This window comes from Scyliorhinus canicula, chromosome 11 (assembly GCF_902713615.1).
Source record: "Scyliorhinus canicula chromosome 11, sScyCan1.1, whole genome shotgun sequence".
NCBI lineage: Eukaryota > Metazoa > Chordata > Chondrichthyes > Carcharhiniformes > Scyliorhinidae > Scyliorhinus > Scyliorhinus canicula.
Window position 1 is genome coordinate 103371628 of NC_052156.1, and position 18966 is coordinate 103390593.

The 18966-nt window shown below is 49.0% G+C and overlaps 1 protein-coding gene across 5 annotated transcripts in view; it reads left to right on the plus strand.

Annotated features, from left to right (window-relative positions):
• Positions 1 to 18966, plus strand: part of fgd6 (FYVE, RhoGEF and PH domain containing 6) — a 243997-nt gene that overhangs the window by 44539 nt on the left and 180492 nt on the right. For all 5 annotated transcript variants that reach the window (XM_038810925.1, XM_038810924.1, XM_038810928.1 and 2 more), the window contains one exon: positions 339 to 474. In XM_038810925.1, the coding sequence (XP_038666853.1) occupies positions 339 to 474 (136 nt within the window). The remainder of the gene's footprint in view (positions 1 to 338; positions 475 to 18966) is intronic.

Here is an 18966-nt window from a genome sequence, read left to right on the forward strand (position 1 = left end):
GACTGAAATGAATTTGGCCTACTTTAACTCAATTATTCGTAAGAAGATGTTTATGCTACAGGTTAGTTTATATTTCCAGTATAAGCACAGAGTGATAAGTGTAGGAGGGGGAAGAAAATTAAAATGCACCATTGAAGTGATTATGGCAGAACATAGTAAACTTGCATTGCCTTTGGCATGTGCTGTAACTGTCTGCGAGGGTTAAAGGTTTCATTCATCACACTGCCATATTTTTTGATCAGTTCAAAAGAAGCCCCCACCCAGCCAAAAAGAATCTCGATGTTCAATATCAGCTGAAATAGTAAGACTCTGCCTTGTTCTGATTAAGTTGTTTTTAGCCCTATACAGGATCAGGATAACCATTCTTCAGAAATGGACATCAACTCAGATGAAGAAGTAATTTTTAGCTCCGATGAGGAAGATACCAGTTCAGATACAAGTAAAGGAGAACTGGATCAGCAAGACGAGAAGCAGGTATCTTGTTACACTCAGTCTGGTTCTTAAGACAGAAATGTATTTCCTTTAATCTAATTCTAGTAAATCTTCTGTGGCATGACTCGACAACAAGGATAATTATACCATGTAGCAAACATCATTAAGGCCATTGGTTTTTAGTGGCTGCATGAAATAAACCCAATTTATTAAATGCCATTCCTTTACCTATTTGTTTAATCTTTATCTGGCACCAGTTTTAAAACTATGAATATGCTTTTGTTGGGGGAAGAGGGGAGGTGCAATTGAGATTAAGATTATTCATTGTACGGCATAGCAGTATATAAAGCAATTTTGTAACTCCTGATTTTACAGGAGAGGGTGCGTCAAGAATAAACCATGCATATTTGTGCAGTGGGTTTACATACCTTCAGATCCATGTGCTCAATGGAACGGTTAGACACACATAGTTGCAAAGGGATAGACTGCCTCTTTTAGGCAATGTTGTGCAGCAGGGATCATGTGATGGTGTGTTCTTACCTGCTGCTGTATCTTAATTTATTTGTTTCTTTGCATGATTGTATGGTAATTGAGTGTTTCTATGGGATTCCAGAACCGGGGGTTGGTGGTGAGGTGTCGGCCAAACTGTTTTGTGATTTCCTAATGCTATTAGAGGTCAGACATCACATGCTCTGCCCAACACGTGTATAAAGAGTGATACTAATGTACTACCTGCCCACAGACATTACCTAAAGTCACAACCTCCGTATACTTTTTGGCATTAACATTAAGCAATATCAACATATCCTGTTCAATTTTCCAACTATCACAATATAATTGGAAGCTCTAGCAATTTTTATGACTCCAGAGAGCCTCTGAAGTCTTTCCAAACACTGTTGCTATCTTAGAAACATAGAAAAAAGGACCAGGAGTAGGTTATTTGGGCCTTCAAACCTGCTCCGCCATTCAATATGATCATGGCTGATCCTCTATCTCAACACCATTCTCCCGTGCTCACACCATACCCCATGACTCCTCTTGGGTCTAGAAATCTATCTATTCCCTTCTTAAATATATTCAGTCACTTGGCCTCCACAGCCTTCTGTGGTAGAGAAATCCACAGATTTGTCACCCTCTGTGTGAAGAGGTTTCTCCTCAACTCAGTCCTAAATGACCTACCCTATATCCCAATGCCACAAAATTTCACATACACATAAAAAACACTTAAATATAATGCAAACAACTTGTCATTTTTTGCTTTTACATACTAACTATAATAACCCCAAGACCCTCAGTTGGTTGTGACGAACAGATTTTTGAAGAAGGCAATAAATGGCTTCCATCTGGAGTAAAATCCTTCCTCCAACCCCCAATGGCATATTTAATTTTTTCCAAGAGAAATTTTGCCAAGTTCCCCCAGCTATGCTGAGGTCCCAGGTGGTGCCTCCAACCTCCCTTCCAAGCAGGACTCGTCACTGAGCTATAAGAGAGGCAACGGCCAAGACAATAGCCCCCTTTCCCTCAAGAAGCTCCGGCAGGTCAGACACCCCAAAAATCACCTCCAATGGACACGGTTCAAGCCCAATCTCCAACATGGTCTAAAAGAACGAGACCCAAAACTCTACCAATTTTAAACAGGACCAGAACATGCGCGAGTGGTTCGCTGGCCCCCTTAAACACAGTTCACATCTGTCTTCTACAGCAGGGAAGAAACCAATCCTGTGCACTCTAGTCAGGTGCGCTTATGGACTAAGTTTGCCCTCTACAAAATCTCACTTCAGACCCCTTCCTCCAGCCCCAGCCCAATTCTTCTTCCCACTTCCCCTTTATTTCTTCTAATGCAGCGTTCACATTTTCCAGCAAAGACCTATATATGTCAGAGATCCCTTCTCCCAAGTCCATCAGTGAAGGTCTTGGTAACTGGGGGAACGAAGAGAATTCTTGCGAACAAAGTCCTGCGCCTGCAGATACATAAACGTGCTCCCCCTCGGGAATTAATATTTTTCCATCAACAAATGGATCCCTATACCTCTCGACCCACTCCCTCTTCCAAATCTTGTATGTTGCATCTATTCCAGACGGTGGAAACAAAAGGCAGAAAAATAGGCACTTTTGACCGAATTTAGCTGCAAAATCAGACTAAAACATCCCCTCACCCTCAATGTCATGGTATGTAGTAAAAATACCAGGAAACAGCAGCTCAACAGGTCACAGGGATGATGAGCACTGCGGCAAGGGACGAGTGCCGAACAAGCAGCTCAGCAGACCCATGAGGCAAGGGGTCGGCCACCCCTGAGAGAGGGAGACCGGTGACCCAGCTTTCATTGGGTCAGTCACACGAAGGCATGCAACTGGGAGGGACATAAAATCAGAGTCTACCAGGACATTGGGGTGGACCTGGCAACGCACAGGGCCGAATTTAATCAGGCAAAAAATAAGAACAAAATTTGGGATGCTGTACCCAGTCAGTCTCTGGGTAACATATCAGAGCAAGAAACATTACTTTACTAACCTTACAGTGACGGGCGAGTTCATCCGTAAGAACGGTTTGGATAGACAGCAAGGCAAACAGCGATAAGGAGGCGAGGAAACAATGAACAATTTGCTATTGAAAGCCTCATTATGAACAGGGGAACCAGTTCGCAGAAAGAAGGGGGCGAGTGCAGTAGAGCACAGGAGAGGGCAAGGAGGAGATAGAGGGGACACTGGCAGACCAACCGTAGGAGGGGGGCTACACTAGTGGGAAAGCTAGCGGCAGGAGGTGTGAGTGAGAAGGGGGCCATGGCGCATCTCCCATTTGGCCAGGTTTAGGGGGGGCGGGGGGGTGAACAAAACTGCAGCGAGAACAAGACAATAAAGGGGGGCTCTAAACTGACTTCAACTCTCGGAAACATGGAACAAGATGGCGCCGTAAGCAGCCACTTTGGAGGGTCCCTGAACAAAGGGAAATCCCGGAGTGCAGGGATCCAGCCTCATGGTGAGAGCAGTGACCATGGCCAAGGGCGCACCCACAAGTTAAGTAAGGTTGATCCCGCAGGCTAGAGAACAGGGAACTTTTATGGAACAGATTGGGGCTGTGGACTCATGGTGGTTCATGCACCCAGGGGAGAAGGAATTCTCATTTTTCTCGCCAGTGCATCAACTTCTTTATAGTGGGTAAATTGGTCCTTCCAGATATAGTCAGAGCGGAATACTCAGCTATTGTAATCTCTGACTATGCTCCACATTACATAGACGTGAAATTGGAGACGGGCCGTGCCCAACAACCCACATTGAGGTTGCACACGACCCTCTTGGCTGACTAGGTTTTCTGCCAGAAAACATCTCGGGCCATGGGCCAGTATGTCACCAACAACCGGAACGGGGAAGTCTCACCTTCCACATTATGGGAGGCACGAAAGGCTGTAATTGGAGAAGAAATTATCACCTAGAATTCACACATAGACAGGGAAGAGAGGGCGGGTAGGCAACAACAACTGATTGATTCCATCCTGGAGGTCGACAGAAGGTACTCCGAGGTCCCGAATGTAGACCTTCTGCAGAAAGGAAAAAATACAAATGCACCTTAACCTTCTATCCATCAGGAAGGCAGTGCATCAACTCCGCCAGACACAGGAACCTTCTACGAACATGGAGACAAGGCTAGCCGCCTGCTGGCTCACCAGCTGAGAAAACAGGCACCACGAGGAAAATAGCACAGGTGAGGGATAGCAGAGGCAGACTGGTAGCTGAACCAAAAAAGGTCAACAAAGCATTCGAGGCCTTCTACTGTGGGCTTTACACCTCCCAAGTCCCCTGATGGGACTCGGGGATGAAACAGTTCCTCGATGGACTGGACATGCCAGTCGTTGGGGACGACAGACGGAGGGGGCTGGAAGCATCATGTGGACTGGAAGAGGTCCTGGAGAGCATCAACTACATGCAGGCAGGAAAGGCGCCAGACCCGACGGGCTCCCTTTGTTAAGGGTACACAGCTAACAACAAACATCAGGCGACTGCTGAGAGTCATAATGACCCCATCCGAGGAGAAAACAATAGATGTGATCGTTTCCTTGAACGCAGAGAAGGCCTTCGACAGAGTCGAGTGGAAGTACCTCATTGAGTTACCAGAGCGGTTTGGGTTGGGGACAGGGTTCATCTCATGGGGGGAACTCCTATACAACGCCCCCAAATCGAGCGTATGGACCAACACTACCAGCTCTGAATCCTTGCAGCTGCAGAGATGGGATACGCTCTTGCTCTCCTTAGCAGGAAGGGTACAGATGATCAAGATAAACGTATTACCCAGGTTCCTCTTCAGGTCCATACTGATCTACATCCCCAAAGCTTTTTTCAACACAATAGATATGATGATTACGCCGTTTGTATGTGTGTTTTTGTAAGAGTGAGGGGGAGGGTGAGGATGGAGGAGAGCTCCTGTACAGGGACAACCCTCTGGGCTCTCGCCAGGGTAACGCTCCCATCCCTGCCAACAAAATACTCAACAAGCCCAGTGGTGGTAGCCACCCTCAGAATCTGTAACCAGGTGAGGCAACACTTCGGCCTGATAGAAAAGTTCACCTTGGCCCCCATCTGCTGCAACCATAGGTTTGCACCAGCCATGCTTGACACCACCTTTAAGAGGTGGAGACAGAACAGGGAGACACAGAAGACAGACTAGTGACCTAGAGGAATCGACAGTGGGACTGCAGCTCTCTCGCGGAAACTAATTCCAACATCTATAGGTTAAGAACTTTGTCCGCAAGGAGACGACCGCATACCCACAGACTCCGATACACACCATGTTGGAGGAACTACTGGACGTGGGTAATCTGGGGAGGGGAAACTGCGGGGACCTGTACGGACAGCTTTTAGAAAGGACACTCCACTGGACGAAACACGGGAAAAATGGGAGGAAGAGCAAGGGGCAGAAATAGTGTGGAGACTCTCGAGCGAAGCATACAGTGCACACCTGTCAAGAACCCGAATGAGCAGGTTCTTTCCAGAGGGGGAGGACAAATGTGAACCGTGCCAGGGAGGCCTGGTCAACCACGCCCACGTGTTCTGGGTATGCCCCAGACTTGTCGAGTTTTGGACAGCCTTCTTCAAGGCAATGTCCAAGGTGGTGAGGGTGGAGCCATGCTCAATAGTGGCTCTTAAGGGTATCGGTTCAGCCAGATCAATTCATAGGGAAGAGGGCTGACGCCCTTGCCTTTGCTTCCCTAATCGCCCGTCTGAGAATCCTGCTCAGCTGGCAATCAGTAGCACCACCCATGGCTGCAGACTGGCTGGCAGACCTGGCGGTATTTCTCCACCTGGATAAGATCAAATTCGCTGTCTGAGGAAGCCATTCACCAACTTGTTCCAGGAACTGTTCGAGGCCATCAGCCAAGAGTGAGGGGAGGAGGGGGGAGGAGCACATGGGGTCGTACAAAACTGCAGGGAGCAGACAGGGATAGGAGGGGGAGAGGATGGGGAAGCTGTAAAATAGCCGAAACCGATACCTGGGGGCCCAGAGCAGGGCCACAAGAAACCAAACCCCCAAAGAAACAAAGAAAATGAGATTGGGGGTTGGGCGATGGCTAAAAGGGGGGTGGGGTCAAACGACAAGGGGGTGGATGGAAGGTGAGTCGATACCAAGGGAAATGTCTTGCATTTTGGTTTTTAAAAAAATAATTTTTATTGGAATTTTTTGGAAAATATATATCAACAAAACAATAATAACAATAATAATAAACACCCCCCGGCACCATAACAACGCATATAGCAAACCCCCTCCCCCCCCCCCCCCCCCCCCCACCCCAATAAACAACAAAATAAATTAACAATAAGCAAATTAACTTAAACACTATCCCCCTAACTCCCCCCCGGGTTGCTGCTGACCTAGTACCTTATCATTGAGCCAGAAAGTCGAGGAAAGGCTGCCACCTCCTAAAGAACCCTTGTACCGACCCCCTCAGGGCGAACTTGACCCTCCAACTTAATGAATCCCGCCATGTCATTAATCCAGGTCTCCACACTCGGAGGTCTCACATCTTTCCACTGCAGCAAGATCCTCCGCCGAGCTACTAGGGACGCAAAGGCCAAGACATCGGCCTCTTTCGCCTCCTGCACTCCCGGCTCCACCCCAACCCCAAATATCGCGAGTCCCCAACCTGGCTTGACCCTGGATCCCACCACCCTCGACACCGTCCCCGCCACCTCCTTCCAGAACTTCTCCAGTGCCGGGCATGCCCAGAACATATGGGCTTGGTTCGCTGGACTCCCCGAACACCTGACGCACCTGTCTTCGCCCCCAAAGAACCTACTCATCCTAGATCCGGACATGTTGGCAGCACCTTGAACTGGATGAGACTAAGCCTCGCACATGAAGAGGAGGAGTTCACCCTCTCCAGGGCGTCCGCCCATGTCCCCTCCTCAATCTGCTCCACCTCCCACTTAGCCTTCAGCTCCTCTACCGACGCCTCCCCACCTCCTGCATTACCTGGTAGATGTCAGACACCTTCCCATCCCGACCACACCCCCGAAAGCACCCGATCCCTTAACCCCCGCGGGGGCAGCAAAGGGAACCCCTCCACCTGTCGCCTAGCAAACGCCTTGACCTGAAGGTACCTGAACATATTCCCCGGGGGGAGCTCAAACTTCTCCTCCAGTTCACCAAGGCTCGCGAACCTCCCATCAATAAACAGGTCTCCCAACTTCCTAATGCCCGCCCTGTGCCACCCCAGGAACCCGCCATCCATGTTCCCTGGGACAAACCGATGGTTTCCCCGCAGCGGGGCCTCCACCGAGCCCCCCAATTCCCCCCTGTGTCGCCTCCACTGCCCTCAAATTTTGAGGGTGGCCGCCACCACCGGGCTCGTGGTGTACCTCGTTGGAGGGAGCGGCAACGGCGCCGTTACCAGTGCCTTCAGGCTCGTGCCTCCGCAGGACGCCATCGCCATCCTTTTCCATGCTGCCCCCTCCCCCTCCATTACCCACTTGCGTACCATCGAGACATTAGCCGCCCAATAGTACCCAGAGAGGTTGGGCAGCGCCAGCCCCCCTCTATCCCTGCCCCGCTCCAAAAAGACCCTCCTTACCCTCGGAGTCCCGTGCGCCTAAACAAATCCCAGAATGCTGCTGTTCACCCTCCTAAAAAAGGCCCTCAGAACGAAAATGGGGAGGCACTGAAACAAAAACAAAACCTCGGGAGCACCGTCATTTTAACGGACTGTACTCTACCCGCCAACGACAACGGCAGCATGTCCCACCTTTTAAATTCCTCCTCCATCTGCTCCACCAACGTAGTAAAATTGAGCTTGTGCAGAGTCCCCCAGCTCCTAGTCACCTGAACCCCCAGGTACCTAAAACTCCTCACTGCTCTCTTTAGCGGGAGCCTACCAATCTCCTCCTCCTGATCTCCCGGGTGTACGACAAACAGCTCACTCTTGCCCAGGTTCAATTTATATCCCGAGAAACGCCCGAACTCAGCAAGAATCTCCATCACCTCCAGCATTCCCCCCACCGGGTCTGCTACATACAACAGCAAGTCGTCCGCATACAGCGACACTCGGTGCTCCTCCCCACCTCGCACCAAACCCCTCCACCTCCTCGACTCCCTGAGAGCCATGGCAAGAGGCTCTATTGCCAGCGCAAAAAGCAAGGGGGACAGGGGGCACCCCTGCCTCGTCCCACGGTGGAGCCTGAAGTACTCGGACCTCCTCCCATTTGTCGCTACACTCGCCATTGGGGCCTCGTACAGCAACCTCACCTATTTAATAAACCCCACTCCAAACCCGAACCTCTCCAACACCTCCCACAAGTACCCCCACTCAACCCTGTCAAAGGCCTTCTCCGCATCCAATGCCACCACAATCTCCGCCTCTCCTTCTGCTGCCGGCATCATTATCACATTTAGCAGCCTTCGCACGTTAGTGTTCAGCTGCCTCCCCTTCACAAAACCCGTCTGATCTTCATGTATCACCCCCGGCACACAGTCCTCTATTCTAGTGGCCAAGATCTTCACCAGCAACTTGGCGTCTACATTCAGCAGTGAAATCAGCCTGTATGAACCGCACTGCAAGGGGTCCTTATCACGCTTCAGGATCAGATTAGTGCCCGAGACATCGTCGGGGGCAGAACACCCCCCTTCCATGCCTCGTTGAAGGTCCTAACCAACAGGGGGCCCAACAGGTCCGCATATTTCTTATAAAATTCAACCGGGAACCCATCCGGTCCCGGCGCCTTCCCCGACTGCATGTGGCCAATCCCACTGACCAGCTCCTCCAACTCGATCGGCGCCCCCAGTCCCTCCACCTGCTCCTCCTGCACCCTTGGAAATCGGAACCTGTCCAAAAAACTCTCCATTCCCCTTCCCACTGCCGGCGGCTCCGACCGGTACAGTTCCCTATAGAAGTCCCTAAAGACCTCATTGACCTCTGCCCCCTGCCGCACCACATTCCCATCTCTATCCTTCACTCCACCAATCTCTCTAGCCGCGTCCCGCTTACGAAGCTGGTGCACCAGCATCCTGCTCGCCTTCTCTCCATACTCTACCGCTCCCTGCGCCTTCCTCCACTGTGTCTCCGCCTTTCTGGTGGTCAATAAATCAAACTTGGCCTGCAAGCTACGCCATTCCCCCAGCAATCCCTCCTCCGGGGCCTCTTATCCACACTCAACAGCTCCTCCACCAGTCTCTCCCTCTCCCTATGGGCTCGGATGGAGATCAGCTCCCCCCTAATCACTGCCTTCAGAGCCTCCCACACCATCCCCACCTGGACCTCCCCAGTATCATTGACCTCGAGGTACCTCTCGATACATCCCCGGACCCTCCTACACACCTCCTCATCAGCCAACAATCGTCCAGACGCCAAAGCGGCGCTGGTCCCGCACCTCCCCCATCTCCAGATCCACCCAATGCGGAGCATGGTCCGAAATCGCGATAGCTGAATACTCTGCCTCCTCCACCCTCCGGACCAGTCCCCTGCTCAAAACAAGAAATCAATGCGGGAATAAACCCTGTGCACATGGGAGAAAAAAGAGTACTCCCGAGCCCTCGGCCTCCCGAAACCACCAGGGATCCACATCTCCCACCTGGTCCATAAACCCCCTCAACACCTTGGCCGCCGCTGGCCTCCTGCCTGTCCTTGAACTAGTACGATCCAGTAGGGGATCCAGCACCGTATTGAAGTCCCCCCCCCCACCCCCCCCCCCCCCCCCCCCCCCCCCATGATCAAGCCCCCCACCTCCAGGCCAGGAATGCGGCCCAACATACGCCTCATGAAACCAGCATCATCCCAATTTGGGGCGTACACATTAACCAACACCACCCTCTCCCCCTGCAGCTTACCGCTCACCATCACATATCTGCCGCCACTATCAGCCACAACCTCAGACGCCTCAAACGCCACCCACTTCCCCACCAGGATCGCCACCCCCCGGTTCTTCGAGTCGAGCCCTGAGTGGAAAACCTGCCCCACCCACCCCTTCCTCAGACGGACCTGGTCTGCCACCTTCAGGTGGGTCTCCTGGAGCGTGGTCACGTCCGCCTTCAGCCCCTTCAGATGCGAAAACACCCGGGCCCGCTTAACCGGCCCATTCAACCCCCTCACGTTCCATGTAATCAGCCGGATCAGGGGGCACCCCACCCCGCTCTAACTCCGACCCCTCCCGTCCGACCCCTCCCGATATGAGGTCCCCCCTCCTCCCCTGCATCAGCTCCTGGGCACCGCTTCAGCGCGGGAAACCCGGTCTAATAACCACGCCCCTCGCTACCAGCTCCACCCCCTCGTCCCGCAGCGCGGGAAACCAGAGAAAAGCCCGCGCTTTCTCACTGCCCCACCCCACCAATGCAGCTCCCAAACCGCAGTCCCAACCCAACCACCAACTCCGTACAAACAAAGTCACAGATCAACCACAAACCCCAGTACCCGCCTTAGAACACAAAACCATAACCCACATCGTCCGAAAGCGAGAGAAAAAACAAAAACAAACAGAATAACCCGCTACAGCATAAACAATGATACATGAATAGAATAGAAAAACTCCCACAGCCCCCAATCTCTAGTTCGAGTCCAGCTTTTCAGCCTGCACAAAGGCCCACGCTTCCTCCGGGGACTCAAAGTAGTGATGCAGGTCCTTGTAGGTGACCCACAGGCGCGCAGGCGGCAACATGCCGAACTTCACCTGCTTTCCATGGAGCACCGCCTTCGTTCGGTTAAACCCGGCTCTCCGCTTGGCTACCTCCGCACTCCAGTCCTGGTAGATACGCACTACCGAATTCTCCCACTTGCTACTCCTCACCTTCTTGGCCCACACACTCCTGGTCACTGAACCGATGGAACCGCACCAGCACCGCCCACGGGAGTTCATTCGCCTTAGGCCGCCTGGCCAGTACTCTGTGGGCCCCCCCAGCTCCAGGGGCAGATGGAAGGATCCTGCCCCCACCAGCGAGTTCAACATCACGGCCACATAGGCCAGCAGGTCCGACCCCTCCAGCCCCTCTTGTCTTGCATTTTGTAACTGACGCATGTACTCTTATTGAACACAGTGTATAAAATGTAAAACTTCAATAAAAACATTTTTTATAAATGACTTCCCTGTTCAGATTGAAATCTACATAGTTCCCTCTGGCCGAGCTACCTTCTCGCAGAACCCTTCATCTGCCAGGAGCGCCATATCCAGCTTCTACAGAGGTTGCTGGGCTCGACCCGCTTCCAACCTCACATACACATAATGTGGTTTATGGTCCAATATTGCTATTGCCTTATACTCCACCCCCAAGATTACCAATTTGCCAACCAAACAAAATATTTATTCTGGATTATACTCAATGCACTACCAAGTCTTTCACCATCCCCAAAATTACAAAGGAGTCTGGACTTAACCTGTCCATCCTCCGGTCCAATATACAATCTCCCCCTATCATCAACTGATGTGAGTCAAGTTCGGGGATAGTCACCAAAAAATGGGCTGATGGGCTAATGCCTCAGAATTCGATTGACTGTTCTCAGCCGCCCAACCCAGACCCACCACAAGCGTAAGCACAGCCGCGTGTGAAGTAGCGCAGAAGGCCTTCTCCGATATTTGCAGAGGGGGGATTGATTGGACTTAATAACCCCTACAATGTCCACGGCAAATTGTAATTAATCTCCACGTGGGGCTCATGGAATACAAGCTTCCCCACCAGTGGGCAAAGCCCATGCAGTTGGGGCTCATAAGATTGAGCATAAAAGCCGCCCGAGCAGGGACCGGCATGTTGGTTGTCTCAACGGGGATTGTGAAGTGTAAATAGTTTGATGTCATAGGCAGTCTTTATATTGCTGTAAATAAATTCTATGTTCTTCTTAAAGCTGGCTTCCAAGTCATTAAAGCAAGTATATCCTTTCTTGGATAAGGAGACCAGAACTGCACCCAATACTCCACACAATACTTTAGGTGTTGTCTCGCAAAGGCCCTGTACAGCTGCGGTATGACATCCTTGCCTCTGTGCTCAAGTTCTCTGGCAGTGAAGGCCAACATACCAATTGCCTTCCTAACTGCTTGTTGCACTTGCATGCTTGCTTTCAGTGACTGGTGTATGAGGACACCCAGGTCCCTTTGTAAGTCAAACTTTCCCAATCTATCGTACTTTAAGTAGTACTCTGCCATTCTGTTCCTCTGTCCAAAGTGAATAACTTCACATTTATCCACATTATACTGCATCTGCCATGTATTTGCCCACTTGTTCAACTGGTCTAAATCACCTTAAAGCCTCTTAACATATCACCACTCATATTCCATCCAAGTTTTGTGATGGCAGGAAACTTAGAAATGCGACTTTTGGTTCCCTCATCCAAATCATTCATGTATTTCATATGTTTGTTTGTTTAGCCATTGCCTACCCACCATCAGGCATTTTAATCAGGTTCCGCAATATATCATAGCCATCTCACACCTCATATCTTCTTAGTTTCCTTTGTTTAGATTTCAGATTGGATTTCGCTTTCACCTTGTTGCTTCTTAGCTCCACCCAGACTGAATGTGCATCTAAATTTTTTGAGCCAATATCCTCTCACTCTTGCACTGATTTCATCCTTAACTAACAACACCACCCCACCTCTTTTTCCTTTTTAACCATCCTTCCTAAATATCGAATGCCCTTGGACATTCAATGTTGATCACCCTGCAGCCATTACTCTTGAATTGCAAACATATTGTGCCTGTGCAGATCAATTTGCCACCCCTTGTTTCTTCTACCTTCCACTTTTGCTTTCTGCTTTTCAATCTTTCAATTCTATCTAATTTCCCTCTCTTATGTCTCAGATTCCCATCCCCCTGCCACTCTAGTTTAGCTAAGCAACGACCTCGTGCTTGTCATCAAACCCTCCGATAAGAGTGGGGCTGTTGTCAGGCGTACGGACCTCTACCTCACAGAGGCTGAATGCCAACTCTCAAACACTTCCTCCTACCTCCCCCTGGACCATGACCCCACCACCGAGCATCAAGCCATTTTTTACAGGACTGTCATTGACCTCATCTCCTCTGGACATCGTCCCTCTACAGCTTCCAACTTCATAATCTCCCAACCCTGGACAGCCTGCTTCCAACTCCTCCCCAAAATCCACAAACAGGGCTGTCCTAGTAGGCCCATCATGTCAGCCAGTTCCTGTCCCACCTAACTAATTTCTTCCTATCTTGACTCCATAATCTCTCCTGTTGTCCAGTCCGTTCCCACCTACATTTGTAATTCCTCTGATGTCCTACATCATAACAATAACTTCCAGCTCCTAGCCCTAACGCATTCCCTTTACCATGGATGTCCAATCCCTCTCTACCTCCATCTCCACCAGGATGGTCTGAGGGCTCTCCGCTTCTTCCCCGAACAGAGGCCTGAACAATCCCCATCCACCACCACTCCTCCGTCGGGCTGAACTTGTCCTCTCACTCGACAATTTCTCCTTTAACATGTCTCATTTCCTCCAAATTATCAAAGGTGTGGCATTGGGTACCCGCATGGGTCGCAGTTTTGCCTGTCTCTTTATGGGGCTTGTTCCAGTCCTACACCAGCCCCATCCCACAACTCTTTTATCGGTACATCGATGGCAGCTACCTCGACTACAGCTCTTCACACCCCACATCTTGAAAGGACTCCATCCCATCCCATTCTCCCAGTTCCCTTGCCTCCATCATATCTGTTCCGATTATGCCACTTTCCAAAACGGTGCTTCTGATATGTCTTCATTCTGCCTTAATCGTAGTTTCCCACCCACTGCGATCGACAGGGCTCTCAATGTCCAACCCATCTCCCACACTTCTGCTCTCACCCCCTCCCCTCCCTCCCAGAACCAGGATAGGGTTCCCTTTGTCCTCACTTTTCACCCAATCAGCCTCCTCTAGTTCGGCCAGTTCCAACATGATTCCACCACCAAACATATTTTCCTCTCACTCCCCTGTCAACGTTCTGCAGGGACCGTCCCCTCTGGGATATCCTCCATCACCCCCAACACCTCATTCTCTTCCCACGGCACCTTTCCATTCAATCACAGATGGTGTAACACCTGCCCCTTTACCCGCTCACCATCCCAGAGCCTAAACGGTAGGGGCCTCACGGTAGCATGGTGGTTAGCATCAATGCTTCACAGCTCCAGGGTCCCAGGTTCGATTCCCGGCTGGGTCACTGTCTGTGTGGAGTCTGCACGTCCTCCCTGTGTGTGCGTGGGTTTGCTCCGGTTTCCTCCCACAGTCCAAAGATGTGCGGGTTAGGTGGATTGGCCATGCTAAATTGCCCATAGTGTAAGGTTAATGGGGGGATTGTTGGGTTACGGGTATACGGGTTACGTGGGTTTAAATAGGGTGATCATTGCTCGGCACAACATCGAGGGCCGAAGGGCCTGTTCTGTGCTGTACTGTTCTATTCTATTCTGTTCTATTCTATTCTATTCTAAACACTCTTTTCAAATGAGGCAATGCCTCACATGCACCTCCTTCAATCTGGTGTATTACGTTTGCTGCTCTTAATGCAGTTAGTTCTACATTGGAGAGTCTAAAAGCAGACTGGGTGACCACTTTGCAGAACACCTCTGGTTTGTCCGCAAGCAGGACACCTGGACCTTCCTGTCGCTTGCAATTTCAACTCACCGTCTTGTTCTCAAATCCACATGTCCGTCCTTGGCCTGTTGCAATGTTCCAGTGAAGCCCAGTGCAAACTGGAGGAACAGCACCTCATCTTCTGATGAGGCACATAACAGGACCTTGAGTTCAACAACTTCAGACTCTGAACTTCCTCCTCCAACTTTACCCCATTTTTATTTGTAACAATTTATTTCCATTTCGTCTATTGATCAGTTTTCCCCTCCCCATTATTCCCCCCAACCCACTCGGGCCATCTGTTCCCAGTTGCCCTCTGACACACTGCTCACCTTTGTTCTGCCATTCACACATTTTAATCTTGCCACTATCAACACTGTGCTTAGCCTTAATCACCCCAATTTACCATAAGACATAGGAGCAGAATTAGGCCATTCGGCCCATTGAGTCTGCTCGCCATTCAATCGTGGCTAATGTTTCTCCCTATTCTCCTGCCTAGCTGTGCGGGGTCTGCACGTTCTCTATGCGGCGTCTGTACGTTCTCCCTGTATCTGCGTGGGTTTCCTCCGGTTCCTCCCACAGTCCAAAGATGTGCAGGTTAGGTGGATTGGCCGTGCTAAATTGTCCTTAGTGTCCAAAAAGGTTAAATGGGGTTATTGAATTATGGGGATAGGGTGGAAGTGAGGGCTTAAGTGGGTTGGTGCAGACTCAATGGGCCGAATGGACTCCTTCTACACTATGTTCTATGTTCTTCCCATAACCCCTGATAACCTTTTCAATCAAGAAGCTATCTATCTCTGTCTTAAAGACATTCAGTGATTTGGCCTCCAAAGCCTTCTGCGACTATCAGTTCCACAGATTCACCATTCTCTGACTGAAGAAAATCCTCCTCATTTCTGTTTTAAAGGATCGTCCCTTCAATCTGAGGCTGTGGCCTCGGGTTCTAGTTTTTCCTACCAATGGAAACATCCTCTCCAAGTCCACTCTATCCAGGCCTCGCAGAATCCTATAAGTTTCAATAAGATCCCCCGTCATCTTTCTAAACTCCAAGTACAGACCCAGAGTCCTCAACCACTCCTCATATGACAAGCTCCTCATTCCAGGGATCATTTTTGTGAACCTCTTCTGGACCCTTTCCAAGGGCAGAATATCCTTCCTGATATATGAGGCCAAAACATCTCACAATGCTCCAAATGGGGGTCTGACCAGAGTTTTATACAGTCTCAGAGGTACATCCCTGCCCTTGAATTCTAGCCCTCTTGACATGAATGCGAACATTGCATTTGCCTTCCTAACTGCCGGCTGAACCCTGAATGTTAACCTTAAGAGAATCTTCAACAAGGACTCAAACCCCTTTGTGCTTCTGATTTCCTAAGCATTTTCCCATTTAGAAAATGGTCTATGCCTCTATTCTTCCTACCAAAGTGCATAACCTCACACATTATATTCCATCTGCCACTTCCTAGTCTTTCCAAGTCCTTTTGCAGCGCCCCTGCTTCCTCAATACTCCCTGTCCCCCTGCATATCTTTGTATCATCTGCAAACTTATAACAGTGCCCTCAGTTTTTCTTCCAGATCATTAATGTATATTGTGAAAAGTTGTGGTCCCGACACCGACCCCGAGACACACCTCTTGTCACAGGCTGCCATCCTGAAAAAGATCCCTTTATCCTCGCTGTCTGTCTTCTGCCAGTCAGCCAATCCTCTATCCATGCCAGTATCTTACCCTTAACACCATGGGCTCTTAACTTCTTTAACTGCCTCCTAAACGACACCTTGTCAAAGGCCTTCTCGAAATCTAAATAGATCATATCCACTGGTTCACCTTTGTTGAACTTCCTTGTTGCATCCTCAAAGAATTCTAACATTTGTCAGACATGACCTACCCTTGACAAAGTCGTGCTGACTCAGTCCTTTTTTACCATGTGCTTTCAGGTACTCCGCAATCTCATCTTTAATAATGGACTCATAAGTTGTACCAATTATGGGCGGCACGATAGCACAATGGTTAGCACTGTCGCTTCACAGTACCTGGGACCTGGATTTGATTCCTGGCTTGGGTCACTGTCTGTGTGGAGTCTGCACGTTCTCCCTGTGTCTACGTGGGTTTCCTCCAGGTGCTTCGGTTGCCTCCCACAAGTGCCAAAAGATGTGCTATTAGGTAATTTGGACATTCTGAATTCTCCCTCAGTGTACCCAAACCGAACAGGCGGCGGAATGTGGTGACTAGGGGCTTTTCACAGTGACTTAAAGATAAAGATTATTACCAGTGTTGATGAAAGCCTATGTGTGACAATAAAGATTATATTATTATTATTATTACAATTACCAAAGTCAGGCTAACCGGCCTATAATTTCTCATCTTCTACCTCCCTCCCTTCTTAAATAGGAGTGTTATATTTGCCAAATTCCAGTCCTCTGGGACCCTCCCTACCTCCAGTGATTCCAGAAAGATCACCACCAATGCCTCCACAATCTCCTCAGTATATCTCCTTTAGAACCCTGGGGTACAGTCCATCCGGTCCAGATTTATCCACCTTCAGACCTTTCAGTTTCCCCAGAACCTTCTCCTTAGTGATAACCACTACACTCTGCCCCCCTGATTCTCCTGAAGCTCTGGCATCCCACTGGTGTCTGATGCAAAGTCACTATTCAGTTCCTCTGCCATATTTTTGTTTCCTATTGCTACTTCTCCACGGCATCTTTGTCAATCTCCTCCACCTATCGCTCGCTTCTATCCATCCTCACCGCTCCACGCACTGTCACAACAGTATATTTCCAGTTCTCTCTAGCTTTGATAAAAGATGGTGGGTAGCACAGTGGTTGGCACAGTTGCTTCACAGCTCCAGGGTTCCAGGTTCGATTCCCGGCTTGGGTCATTGTCTGTGTGGGGTCTGCACGTTCTCCCCGTGTCTGCGTAGGTTTCCTCCGGTTTCCTCCCGCAGTCCAAAGATGTACGGGTTAGGTGGATTGCCCATGCTAAATTGCTCTGGGCAATCCACCTAACCCACACTAAATTGCCCTTGGTGTCCAAAAAGGTTAAGTGTGGGTTACTGGGTCACGGGGATACGGTGGAGGTGTGAGCTTGAGTAGGGTTCTCTTTCCAAGGGCCAGTGCAGACTTGATGGCCTGAATTGCCTCCTTCGGCACTGTAAATTCTATGATTCTATACAGACTTGAAACGTTAGTTCCCTTCTCTCCACAGATGCTTTCAGACCTGCTGTGATTGTCCAGCATTTTCTGTTTTTCTTTCAGATTCCAGCATCCACAGTAATTTGCTTTGACCTTGTGCTTCTGCCAGATTTCATTTACTCTTCACACCGTAACCTCTCTAAGCACAACAGAGCACAGTTTGAAATCCAAAGCTCCCACGCAAACAAACACCTTTGTCCGGCACGAATCTAACTATAGGCTTCCTTCCCTTGCACTGAAACACTAAATTAAACACATTTAAAACCATACCTTATTGCTAATAAAATATAAATCCCTTAAAATTGCCTTTTTTTTGTAACATTACATTATTTAAACCTGACATTGTTTAAAAACTCATTTTCAATACCTCTTCATAACCCCCTTACAAGTATTTATTTATTCTTGAGTATTTTGTTGTGGGCTGCTGTCCAAATCAATGCTTTGAGCTTCAGCACCCAAGTAATAATCTTATTCAGCCAGAACTTTTTGTGAGGCGTCTTATCAAATATTCTCTTCAGATTGTAGTCTGTAATATCAAATGTCTTCCAATGCACTTATTTTCAAATAATTCAAATAAACATTAGATAACACATGACATAAAGCCATGTTTCTGATTTTAATAACATGTAAATATAATTAAAGTTTCAGTCTATTAATGACATAGCTGTGCTCTATGTTTATGCTTAAATTTATGCCAAAGTTTTTCTTGTTTTACGTTTATTAACTTATTAATAAAATGGAACACTTGTGTGCCTCAAGAGTTGTCATTTCTGCATCATATCTAATTCTATCCTCTGCATATGAGAACCGTTCCATTTTGTTTTACTTTCTAAGTTATTCCCCTTTAAAATAGCAATCTGTTCAAACTTTTTTTCTGTAACATTTATCCCTTTACTGCAGTATATGTTGTGAGATAGCTAGTTGATCAAAGTTCACTGTCACACCTGTTGATTTTTAGGTACAATATGGACTCTTATTTCAGTGTAAAATCTCCTGCCCTATAATGCTCAGACCTACATGATAGCTGATTTGTAAAGATTCCAATACCTAAGATTCCAGTCCGTAAGAAAACACAATTGCTGTAGTTGGATACCTGGGTAGCATGTGTGCTCATTGGTAGATTGTATTCTTATTCACTATCAGAAGGATTTGGAGGCTTTGGAGGGAGTACAGAAGAGGTTTACCAGGATGTTGCATGGACAGAGTGGATAGCCAGAAGCTATTTCCCAGGGTGGAAAAGCCACTTGCTAGGGGACATAGGTTTAAGGTGCGAGGGGGAAAGCTTAGAGGAGATGTGCGAGGCAGATATTTTAC